At 36.0% G+C, this 13,631-nt stretch overlaps 1 protein-coding gene across 1 annotated transcript in view; it reads right to left on the reverse strand.

Annotated features, from left to right (window-relative positions):
• LOC122718727 (head-specific guanylate cyclase) overlaps positions 1 to 13,631 on the reverse strand; it is a 51,560-nt gene that overhangs the window by 15,651 nt on the left and 22,278 nt on the right. Inside the window, exons 2-3 of the mRNA XM_043944019.1 lie at positions 7,322 to 7,395; positions 6,089 to 6,171 (exon numbers count right to left, since the gene is read on the reverse strand). Of these exons, the coding sequence (XP_043799954.1) occupies positions 6,089 to 6,171; positions 7,322 to 7,395 (157 nt within the window). The remainder of the gene's footprint in view (positions 1 to 6,088; positions 6,172 to 7,321; positions 7,396 to 13,631) is intronic.

A 13,631-nucleotide genomic window follows, 5' to 3' on the forward strand; every position in this document is an offset into this window, starting at 1 on the left:
ATAAAATATAAATTTCTCACGACACGATATTACACGCGACTGGTGAGAACATATACAAACTTTATGAAGTACACAAAGTATGTATCTAGCCTAAAATGGATATAACTTAATATTGGATGAGAAATTGCAAGAATTATAAATCGTGATCGATTTCATAACACATAAATCGAATTTTTGAGATTTCCAGATTTTTAAATCTTCGGATTTTTTATATTTAGATTTTTCTCCAATTTTTTTGAGAATAAAAAGAATAAAGTTTGAATTCTTGGAATCTTAGACTTTCAGATCCTTAAATATGAAAATTTTTTAATTTTTTTTTATATTTTTGGATCTTTCTGTTCTCAGTCTCTTTTATTTTACAAAATATTTCGAATATTTGCAATCCTTGAATCGTTTTCGGATTTTTCGATTTTGAATTCGAATTCTTGAATTGTTTTTTAAATTCTTGAACTCTCGAATCTTGAATTTATATAATGAATTTTTTATGATTCCAGAATGTTTGAGGAAACCTTGGATTTTCTGGATTCTCAGACTTCCAAGTTCTTGGTTTCTTAAAGTTGAACTCTTGAATTCTTCGATCTTCGGAATTTTGCGTTCTTGGAACTATTTTAAACTTGCGATATCTTAAACCCTCTTAAACCCACGTATTTTAAAGAATTATTATAAATTTTTCGAATTATTCCTATTCATTATCATTATTATCATGTTTCATTCAATGTATCGGATTTTATATTACCAAATATTCCTTGTCATATTTACCAGATTAATAATAATAATTAAACGGGTCAATTTTGTTTGTAAATTACGCAATTGTGTCAAATATAGTTTTCATTGGATCGCTCGTATTATCAGACTTCATTTTTTAATATTCCGTTTTACGTTAGGTCAATGTATCTGGTAACATTCCTGTCGAATCCTATATATATTCAATAGTATCTCTAAACGGAACCCAATATCGTCTCTGTTGAGTCCTGTACGGTTCATATTGTCTTTATTGGGTCACACATGTGTCAGGTCATTTCAGAGAGACCATATGCGCTTCCTATTATGGGTTAGGTTAAGTTTACCACACCACCTAAACAAATGGCGATATAATTTGATCAAAAGTATCCGCCACATATAAGAAAAGCAAGAACAAAAATTCATATAAATAAATATGTATTAAATTCAAAAGTAAATCCTCCACTTAATTTTTGAATTCTTTCTTTTTTCTTCTTGCTTCTACATTCTACTTATACTTAAATATTATACATTCTACTTGTACTTAAATATTCTATTATACTTCTGTGTATTCTTCATTTTCTCGTTGTAGAAGAAGATCTCCATAAGGGAATAGAAAATATTACGATTTGATTTATTTCCCTTATTTTCATCTTCCACGTCTTCCGATGTTTCGATTATAAAATATTCAATTCGGATAACGTTCATTCGCTCCACTTTTCTTCCAAGGATACACAAGTTTCGGCCCCGAGAACTCTTCTAGAATCAATGGAAGGAAGAAGAACTTCCAAGGAGAGTTCAAGATCTTCGAAACATTTTTGTACATTCAATATTTTCAGTAAACAAATCAAAGTTCAAAGGAGTTACTGAACTAAAACAAAAATCTAATATTTATTCCATCGAAATTAAAATTATTTCCGAATTCAAATTTTCTGTATTTGCATGCGTTGTTACTTTCCATATTTACATTAACCACTTCCATTTCAAAGAGATTAGATTTGCAATATCCAAAAATCATTAAAATCGGAAATTCGATATCATTGACAATTCTTTTTTAAAGATCCAAGGATCCCGAGCGATTTTCTTGAAAACTTTAAAAAGTGAATCGTTTCGAGCGTAAGAGAATCGATTAAATAAGCTTCTCCTCTAAACGTAAATCGATAAACGTGGCCGATATCTCGTAAAATAGAATCGAGATTATGTTATTATCATGGAACACGATCACGGTGGACGCGAATGCAATTTTCTTGGACCGCGTTACCTGCTCTCATTAATCTTTCAGCTCAGGGATTACGTATACATGTATCGTTGGTCGTTACCGCATCGAGATGAAAACTTTGGCACACGGGATCGTTTGTTGCGGATCTACGCAACGGCCATCTCGTTAGAACGTTGCATCATCAAGATAACGCCATGAGCGTGACCGGCATAGTTGGACGAGTATCCTCGTTCTATCCGTGAAATTTGCATTTCTACGGATAATTACGGGGTCAGGTAGTTATATTTCGAATACTCGTCAGAGGGAAGAGATTCGAGGTTGTTCTCGACGAGCAATTCACGATGGGGACGCGTGTAATGTGTATGTATCCAGATATACAACGTTATAGAAATATATACAAATAAGTTTCTTCGAAAGCAAAAATTGTTTGCAAACATTTTTTTTTTTTTTTTCGTTTGGAATTAATGAAATTAATTAGGAAGAATATTGTATTTATTTATAGAGAGTATTAACTACAAAAAGTGACGGATATATTAATTTGTTTGCATCCTGTGTTTGGTATCCTGACAGTATTTATTTCGTACCTTCGTATCTAGAGAATAAAGGATTAATTCATCCGCAATTCAACTTCATTGCTCCGCGAACACGTGAAATTTACGTACGCATCTTGGGAATTGAACGAAGAAGCAATTTTGTCCTGGGTGTGAATTTAACGGGATGATGTGTGAAGTAGAAGAAAATACAAAACGTTCTTTCTTCCTCGCAAGTGTTTAACAAGATTTTTACGTGGAAAATTAAACACGAACGAAGCTAATTAACGCTGATTACCGTTGAATCAAATTACCATGAAATGAGATAACAGTAATGATTGTAATGAAATTTTGAAATTCGCGTAGAAATTTGTTTGCTACGGTTAAATCGGAAAAATTCGCCTTCGATCGAATGATGATAAAAAAATTTCTCTCAAATATCAAATTCAACCCAATAAATTTAATTCCATCCACCTAACCATACATATAATAAAACAAAACCCTACGACATCGCGTCAAATATATAAATTTCCCTCCCTTTTTCCGACGTAAGGGTAAAAAAATATCACGCGGATACCGCGTTTCAATTATAAATCGATATGTTATTCACAATAAATTTAACCCCGTCATTTTTCCATCACAAATTTCGAACAAAATTTCACATCATTTATTATACATATATATATATATTTTTTACACATGATTCAAATTCAGATCCTGCCACGAGAAATCCCATTTTTCTTCCCTTCCATTATTCCCTTCCCTCCTCCCTCGTGTCGAAATCATCGTTTTCAATATCCCTCCCTCCACCCTTATATTCGCGGCGATAGTCGATATATCGGACAAAACGCGAGAACCGCCACCGTTGTTTAATTCTCACGGAAGAGCGAGAGAGAGAAAGAGAAAGAGAGAGAAAGAGCGAGCGAGAGAGAGAGAGAGAGAGGAAGCGCGCGGTATATTTCTTCGGGCTTCGAGGTGTCGCATCGATCTTCCGATGAAGACGCGCGAAAACGAGCGGAACGGATAAAAGGGGATTACAAATTGTGCCCCTGTTACCCAAGATGGAAACGCCTTTGAATATTTTACGTCGGCGGTGGCGCGATATCGATTGGTTTTTCGCGCCATTCCCGCGGTCATTCAATTAAAAACTCGGTCAAGCCTGTATTAACGAACGGCGCCCAGCGTTATCAGCTTCCCCGTGTGAAAGAGTAAAACGGTCGAAGAAGACGCTTGAAGAGGGGGGAGACTTAAGAGGAATAGAGGAACTCAACGAAATTAGTCCTCGGATTCCCGGTTGAATGAAAAGATATATATATATAGTATATAGTATATAATATAGTATATAGTGTATATATATAGTATATATATATATACCTATTCTCTTTATTCATCGAGTTCCAATTTTTTCCTCCCCTTCGCCCTTTTCTTTCGCCTCTTTCATCTCCTTTTTTCTTTTCCCTCCCCCCTTTTTCTTTCTTTCTTCCTTTTTCCTTTCCCCCCCCCCTCCCCCATTAAAAAGTCGCCACGTCGTCGAACGAGGCGAGCACCTCGTTTTCGAAAAAAAAGGAATCGTTGGAGGTTCGGCGCCAAGTAAACTGCACATCGCACGCAAATTGCCGTCCATTCTTCGCTCGCACGGGGTAAAAAAGTCATCCTCTTTGGGACGAGCGCCGCCGGATAGAGGATATATATCGATTTTATTTTTTTACGACCCGCTCGTCGAACTGTATAACTCTGAATTGTGCGAAGCGTCTCCTTTCAAGGAATTGATACCCGTATCAATCTTGTTCCTGTTACGGGACAACAACAAAGACGGATTCCTTTTTGGGGGGGGGGGGGAGGGGGATGATCACGATAGCAGGAATACAGGGAAGAAAGGTTTCGTCTCTTTGTCAGCGATCGAGATAAGGTGGTGAGGTGGTTTCGAAAGGGGATGAAAGGAAATGGAAATGTTTCGAGAGTAAATACGCGATAAAATAGCTAAGGTTTTCTTTATAATAGAATTTGAATGCATAGAATTTGAATCGAGTGTTGTCTGTTCTTTTTTTTTTTTTTTAAACATTTATTTTATAAATAGATATTTATATATAGAGAGATGGTGTACGAGGATGATTTTTGGTTCGAGAAAAGTTTCACGCGCACAAATCTAATATTTTTATAGGTTCACGTGCAAGATATACAGTGGTTCGATTGTGTAAAAGCAACAGAGGGATCCGTAAGTGGACGGCGTCTTGCTACTTTCGTACGCGGAACACGAAGCCCGAGAAGTATCGCATAACTTTTCGAGTGTAGAGATTCGAGGGAAGATTTGCCGGGTACGGCTTCTGAAAACGGCGAAACGCCAATAATCATCGGCGCGTTCTTGATCTGTTGTAACGATTCTTGAACGAAAGATGAAGGAAGGGAGAAACTGCTTTTGAACTGAATGAATTAATTAATTAAAGTTCTCTCTGCCTCTCTGATTACCACGCAGTTTAATAATTTTTGCACGCGATTGATTGATGTATTTAATGATTTTTATTCAAGGTTTGGATTAGTAGTAGAGTGTGCGTGATATACGTCGAATATTTAAATAGTGACTCAAATTTTTTATAAACACGTATAACGATTAGAAGAAATGGAAAATAATGATGATGGATTGTTTTTAATATTTTATGCGTTTTCACGTATACATATTATTTGTGCTCATTTTATTTGTACATATTTAAATTTTCCTAGCCCATCGTATTGCAATTATACGCAATTGTAATTGAATAATATTTAGACAGCAAATTTAATATATTATGATAATTTGATTGGAAATTGCGTACAGTGTACATTAAAGAAATCTCAAAGTGATTAGCAAATATATTAAATGGAAAACTAAATGGAAAGTGAGGGATAGAATATATATATATATTTTTTTTATTTAATAAGTATTTGTATTAAAATTTCACGCGAAGAATAAAAATGACTAACAAAGCTTCAGAAATGAAGGTTTGAGCGTCTGTCGATGAGCAATCCGTCAAGCACCGACCATTTCACAAAAGTTTCGACGAATGAAAAATTGCGTACTGTGGCGACATTTGACAGTGACATTTCGCTCCTGCATCGACATTTAAATAATACTTGATATTACTAGGCATTCTCCCAAATATTTGATCGTAACGTTTCCAATAATTGCAATCGCAAAATTATACTTTTAAATAACTTTAATTTTATTACAATATGGTACAGATTACTTTAGAAAAAGAATCTTACGATTTGTTTTAAGTTTAAAAAGGAAAAAATAAACTTAATTCAAAATGGAGTTGCTAGCCAGAGGTGTTACATTTTCAAAATTTGCAAAACACAAAGCCGAATCGAACGTCGAGTATGTAACACGTTCCCTTCAAATCATTTTTCGAAAAAGAAATTTGCATTTCGTTAATGAAAAATATTTTCGAAACTATTAATATTTTCAAAATATTTTTTTTATTAACAGCAATACTAAAACAATATGTCTCTTCGTACTACCTATTCAATTAACCTTTAATTCCAGCCATGCCAATATACCAAGTGTTAGAATAAATGGTAAGTTCAACCGTACACACACTAAACACTCTGCCATTCATGCACACAGTTAACAATAACATCTTACCGCAGTCATAACTTAACGTCTCGTAAATGTCCTCCAGTAAGTTATAGTTCTCCTCGGCCTCGACGTTGCACAGCAGCTTCTCGCTGAAATATCGAGCAAAACAGCGTGCCGTTAGAAGGAAGCCACTTCAATTAGAAACTTTCGTCTGGCATCTTCGAATATCATCCCCGACCAATTCCTGCGCGCGATCTCTTTCCATATTTCGATCTCGCAAAACGCGCGGAAACGCGCGCGTAAACAAACTTTTATGGCATATTCGGACGACTTTCCAACTCGATTTCAACGAAATTCAATTAACACCAGTTCGTCGAACGATGCCTCTACTTTTTTATCGCCATTTTTTTTTAAAAAGTTATTTCGACGATGATGAACGACGAATGGAAAGAAATGAGTTTGATAGGTTATTATGGTATTCGAGAGGATATTAAAAATTGGATGAAAAAAAAAAAAAAAAAATGGTATAGATTGTGTTGCGAAAATGGTTGATCAAAGTTTCGAAACGAGCAGGGATATTTTCAATACTTTTTTTTTTTTAAAATTGAAAATAAATTTACGCGAATAAAAGAGAAAATATATTTTTGTTAAAAGTTCTTTTTTTTTATTCAAATTGGAATATACGCTTTGATTTATTCTAGTTTTTCTGTGTCGAAAATCCGCGTACATTAGGTGATCGATCTCCATAGTTCTTTTCTCGAGATGCAATTAACCTAATTATTTATCAGCTCGAACGATTTGATAAATCGATATTTCGATCGAAACGTATAATCCATTTCCTATATTTCGTCGAAAGCGTCAGTAGAAATCGATCGATATTTAGTTTGTTAACGCGTATACGCGAAATATTACTTTTTCCCGAGCAACAATTAGCTTAATTAGAGCGTATAACGAATCTTCCATTTATATATAAATATTTTACATCCACGATAATATCTTTCGAACGAATTCGGCACTCGAATAACAAAACGAGCTCGTACCATGCATTATAGCTCATAAATGTTTCATCGTAAATTTATCCTTTCGATAACAATAACCCGTTCGAAACTTTCCAACCCCCATTATTCATGTTAATTCGATTTTTCTTATTCGCGCGCAATTTCGTTTGACGACACGAGAATTTTATCAACCCTTTGATCAACCTTTCTCCTCTGCCCCTTCCCTGTATATTTTATCTTACCACTCGTTTATGCAAGCTCGCTTTCAACGCGAGATATATCTGCAAGGAGAGATACTTACAGAGACCTCGCGGTTGGGAACGATTCCTCGCCTTTGCTCAACAATGCCCCAAGAGCCACGGCAACCACCTCGTTCTGCAATAAAAGCGAAAGTCACGGTGTACTTGTCGAGGAAGAAGGTATCTTCGTTGGATGAGACGCGTACGCACACGCGACGATCGTCTCGTCAAAAATGAAATATATTTGCGGTTCGAATTATAGTTGAATTACAAAAATTGCAACACTTGCAACGTGAGGTAATTCGAAGAGGTTTTTTTTTTTTTTTTTTTTTTGGTTTCGAAGAGCGTTGGAATGAGAAGTTATTTTTATTTAAAACGGTTCGAACGATAGGTCTTTCGCGCGAGTGTGCGTGCATATACGCTTTTTATAACTGGATTTATTTTACGCCGACGCGAATTTTATATCTAATTTTGAAGCTTTCTCATTTATTTATATCTTGAATATCGACTTGATGAGATACGAGGAGGGTACGGCAATATTTTTTAAAAATATAAAATATAAAGTTAATTTTTATATTATTCCATTACGAATATGGATAAATTGGTAAATCGTATTTAAACATGGATTTGATATCGATAAATCAACACGTGACATTGAGTAAACAATTTAATCAATGGAATACGAAAGTAACGAAATTTATACATTCGCATCGTGCATCCTGCGAAACTTTCAAGACTGCTGATAAAATCCACCGAAAACTTTAAAATTCCCTAGCTCTAGGATTTTCAATTAACTTAATAATAACTCGATCGTCTCATCGATTTCGCGTAACTTACATCCCATAAATTACATTTCTTCTATCAGAAGAAATGAATATCACGATGCACGCAGCAAAGTGCACAGCACCATTTCTCCACATTTCCGAGGGGGATCGAGGGGCATCTGTCACCCTAAAACCCGCTAACCATGAGAAATGTGTCCACACTTCTAAATCCTCCAAAGAAAAACCCATAAAGTTATCCCTGCGTCAGGAACGGTTACGACGCAACGATTATTCTTTTCTTTCCATCACTTTTTCCACCTACGACACGATACCTATTAATCAAAAAGTGTCTCTCCTCCACTTTTATTATGCACACCGTGATGGAATTATATTAATTTTTTTTTATTACTCCGAATAATTTGATAGAGGTCGCTCGATCCAGCATTTAATCGTTAAATTACGCTTTGCCCCACAATTTATCGTTCCACTTGATCTTCATCTGCTAGGATATTCTTCGAAGAGAAAGGGAAAAGAGAGAGAAGAAGAAGAGGAAGAAGAAGAAGAAGAAAAAGAGAAAGAGAGAGTTTCCATTCTCAAAGAGGTTATGTGGGACGTTACAGCACGTGACCTTCGTCGATCGGTTAAATCGTTCTCTCACCGATTCTCTCTCATCCGAGTCAGATTGAATTACGATTTGCATTATTCCTATCGTGCAGCAGGAATCCTGCCCCTAATTCGGATCTCGTAACTTCCGTAACTCACGATTAACCTTGCTTAGTTGAACGCTTTCTAATCGACCATTGAATTTTCTCTCTTATTTACGATCCTATTTCCGAGCCCCGTCAACCCCCTGATATTTTAGAGATTCCATAAATTATTACGGAAATGTGGGATCGTCGGATTATGAGTCCGAATCAGTGACTCGTGAAAAGATTAAAATATTCTATTGGCATTACCAGTTGTGCTTGTTATTGTAATAATTGTTGTGAATTTCTTGTTAATACGATAATCCTTGGCTGAAGCAGATTTTAGTAATTTTTATTAATAAGATGTTAAACCCTATCATTTTATTAATGCATATGTCGTTGTAACAAGTACGATAACCGCTTACATCCATTTACGTAATTATTGAGAAAACGGAATAAAAAAGTTTGCAGAAACGTTCCTTATCCAATTGTTTCATGAATTTTCAAAAACTTTTCGAATACTACCTTTAATTTCAAAATTTAAATTATCATTTCGATTTGCTACAACTATGCGTATTACGAAACACCGACAATTCCCTAGACTTCATACATATATATACATACGAATCATATGATATATCTGCCAGAATGGAGCGTAAATTTCTAATTCGATAGCAGTGGTCCGTAAATCCTGAATCCTGATCACTAAGCTCGCGATGCACGACCTGAAATCAATCGCGATAATACATCCGTGAAATATCCTCCCGCCAAAATTATTAACTGTTAATCGAGAACGACGTTCACCACCGAAATACATCAGATGAAGAGCGGTAAGAGTTTAATTCTTGCAAAGTTGGGAAATGGCTGAGGTGATGGCAGAGTTCCCAGAAGAAGCGAGAAGGATCAACAAGGCAGGTTGGTCGGTGGAAAATGTATCACGTGGTGATGGAAAAGAAAATGTTGTCAGGTGCAAACGTTCCGATCCATCTTGTAAAAGCGGATTCCTTTATGATCCGGTTTTCACGGGGATCGTACATGGAAATGCGAGTTTTTAACGCTACAGAGTGGAGAAACTGGCGGGGAGAAACGAGAGAAACGTGGCTTGCACCGATCGATAACATAATCTTCATTGTCGTCCGGGGATCCGTTACTTTTGTTTGATTTGGACACGGTCTTGCTCGATGAAAAGTTTCTAAAGGTTTTTAAAAGGAAGTTGGCGGAAAACGCTCAACGGTAACGTCGAGTTGATTAAATTTCTTTGTCATTGTGAAACTCTCTCTAAAAAAAAAAAAAAAGAAAAGAAGGAGAGTAAACAGTGGAAGGAGCAGGCAAATGGACGGAGAATTTTATCTCTCGACGCTTTGGTCTTGGCAAGACTCGAAGAAGAGCGGCGCGCTCGCAATCGAATTTTCAGTCAAACTTTTTTCTCGATCAAACAATAGCTTTGTCCCTGTTACGCGAAATTTCCACTTCTATCGATTCTATTTTATTCTTCTTCGTACACGAATTTTGTTCTTGGGAGAAAAGAGGACGAAGGATGAAGGATGAAGAGGAGAGAGAATTTTAATTTTGAAAAAAATTACCTGGGAGAATGTTAATTTGCCAGAGAAAGTTATACATAAGTGATAATTGGTAGCTAATGGTGCTGTGAAAAATTGAATCGAATTTTAACTTAAAAAAGATTCTGAAGAATTCCGACCAACACCTCTTTTTTTTTTTTAACGATACTTATATAACAACAACCGAGATAAATTCAAATATTAATAATTCAAAGATATTATGAAAATATTATGATATTATGATATTATGAAAATTATAAACACGAATTACACTGACAGAGGGAAGACGTATGATCGCCAAAATACAGGTAAAATTTATCCAATTTTTTTGTATTCCAATCTCTCGGCAGCCATCCTATTTTTCGCTGCCTGTCAATGTAATGCATCGAACTGTTATCGAATTTATTATATCCCACGCTCTCGACGACATCTTTTACACCTTCCCCCGGGACGTGACAGTTTTTCGATCGCCGTTCGTACCCGTTTTCGCGTGTATGATTGATGAGAGGCATCGACGCGTTACGCGTTATAACATGTGCACGCGCAGTCACCGCGCCAATTCAACGGAGTCGCATTATTTTCATGGCCGTCGTTCGACAATTCAAATCGATCGATTCAGCTCGATCGATTGGTCGCGATCGATTCGAGACCAATGATTCGCATAAAAAATTCGATAAAATTTAATATTTATAGTTCCTAGATCGATATATAAATAACTTGCGAAATATTCAAAACGATCGAATTAGAGGAATTCGAAGCGACGACCGATCGATCTCGATGAAACGAGGGAGTGCGAAAATGAGGAACGAGCGTTTGGAAACGTAAAAGAACTTGAGAGTGCGATTAACTCGTGTTAACGTTACGTCAGGATGAATGAGGTATAGGTTAAATCGAATTTGGCAGAAGCAAAGATTGTTTGGGTACACAATTTGTGTCGATAGTGGTACTCGAATCGGTGGCGCCAGAATCGATAGGGTATTCTCTGGCACAATAATAGGAAAGTCGGTCGAGCCATTTGCGAGAAACACGCGTTCGTCTATGAATTGATTCTCCGGGAAATTTTTCATTTTTTCCTCTCCTTTCTTCGTTCGTTCTCTCGTTTCTTCTCTCTCTCTCTCTCTCTCTCTCTCTCTCTCTCTCTCTCTCTCTCTTTGACGCGTTTAGAGCAAGATTTTCAACAAGCTTTAAAGATATTATATACGATATACTTGGACAGGCAGCGTTTTATGCATGTATCCTCTTCTGCTTTCTCGCCTTGAATATGCATCAGGGCTTTTTGCGCTCCTTTCTTAGCCCCGGCTTTTATTAATGCGTTGAAAGTTGTTGCACGTTGCATGATTTTTATGCTGCATGCAAATGCGAACACTGTGGGTCAACAAATTATCTCTTTTTTCTTTTCTTTTCGTATAATAGCAACCGAGATTGAATGTGCAGCAATGAAACGTAATGAAATCCATATTAATCCATGGCGAAAGCGATTAATTAGATTCTGGAATTGATCATCCTTTTGCAAATTAATTTAGGATAAAGGACGACACGTACCTCGATTTTAAAACGACGCAAGAACACGATATTTATCAAATTTTGCCGTCTGATTTACAGATTCGCAAGCAATCGTGGGACAATAAATTAAATTAAATTAAATCCTAATCTCCACGATTCCACGATTTGACCGAGGCGCGAAAAGTGTCGTCAATAAAGTTCGATTTTTCGATCGCGTTCGATTCGAAAAATACACGTCAAGGATGATGCGTCACTATATGTCCCACGGATCCCAGAAACGACGTGGCCCGACGTGGGCAACGTAAAATTAATTGTTCCAGCCATCGTTGACTGACGGGGAGGCAGAGGCACTTGGCGAGGAAACCGAGGACAACCGTGCGAATTGGTCTGTTCCATTTCGTCGAATTGGATGGACAGGGGATCCGAAACTTCGTTACTTAGTCAAATTGTCGGGAATCAAGTTTTCCACGCGCGTGCACTTACGGAATCGGCGGATGGAAACGCGTTCAGGGTAACCGTGGAACGAGGTTAGGTGAACGAAAGGCGAAGGTTGCCTCGCAGAGAGAATTTCATTTCTTATCGATATCGACGAGTAATTTTTAATCCGGATAAATTTATTGCATTTATTCATCGTGCCATCTGTTGTATATACTTGTGTTGAGATGCGAGGTGCACGTACCGTTAACGAGGTTTTTTTTTTTATATTCACTTTGTGCATCGAGTTAATCTATTTGTCAGGGTGATTTGCGTAAGAGAATTAAATTGATATGTCTCTACTTCGTTGAAAGAAAAAGGGAAAAATGCGTTTACTTTTAATCAATGAGAATTTAAAATTGAAAAGATTAATAGTTGAAGTAATAAATAAGTAGTAGGACAAATAAAATGTAATAGAATGTTTGATCTTTTACTTTTAAACTATTTCTTAACTTGAAAATCCAAGTTATTTGATATAAAAAAAGAAAATATGAGAAGAGATTAAAAATTTTGTTAACCAAAATCCACTCATTGTTGATCGTTGATCGTCGAGAAACAAGAGCCTTAAATTTTCCAATGGTATTTACAGTGTGAAAATTATGAATGGGCAACCCAGTGACCTACATTTTTTCCTGGAAATGTGCACTGCGTTTTTCTAGGAATCGCGTCTATTTTGCCTGGAATTTGAGATAGGTCAGTAAAATGAGAGGTCTGATTAAGGATGGAAATAATAAACGATTAAAAATTATCTTTTTCTTTACACGACCACATATCTATGTAATAACGAAAAATATGCATTTGGAATATTCCGTCATAGTCATTTTACTACTGAAATCCAGATTAAGATAGTTGAAACCGGATGACACGAGGTTTAACTTCGTAATTCTGTACATTTGTTAGATCTACATGATGTACTATCTATCCTATATATCTTTGCATGTAAAGGGACAAGCGATTGCTCCTATGCTACACCAGATTGTAAACCTCCATGTAAAGATCGATTACAGGGAGATATGTATTCCATAGCTTATCTTCCTTCCTATCCCATTCTACAAGCCGAATAGAAGTAAAATTTAGAATAAAAATTTTTGGAAAAAAAAAAAAGAATTTTTGAACGAAGATGTGATTCGTGTAATTTTATTTAAATTTTATAAGTCTCGTTATTTTCATTCGAAATTTCGAACGAATAAAAAACAAAAAAAGAAAAGTTTCTTTTACAAGGAAACAAAAAAAATTTCAATTACTACTTCACCCTACCTGAGATATTAATTTTCCTTCAATCTCTCGCAAAAGATTCATACTTAGATCCAAGTTAAAGTTGCAAGATCCAAAATCACTGTTTTATTAACGTTATTAAATCTTCCTCTTCCAGCGTGCCGCATAAAC

This window comes from Apis laboriosa, unplaced genomic scaffold, assembly GCF_014066325.1.
Source record: "Apis laboriosa isolate Shangri-la unplaced genomic scaffold, ASM1406632v1 scaffold68_cov148, whole genome shotgun sequence".
Lineage (NCBI taxonomy): Eukaryota > Metazoa > Arthropoda > Insecta > Hymenoptera > Apidae > Apis > Apis laboriosa.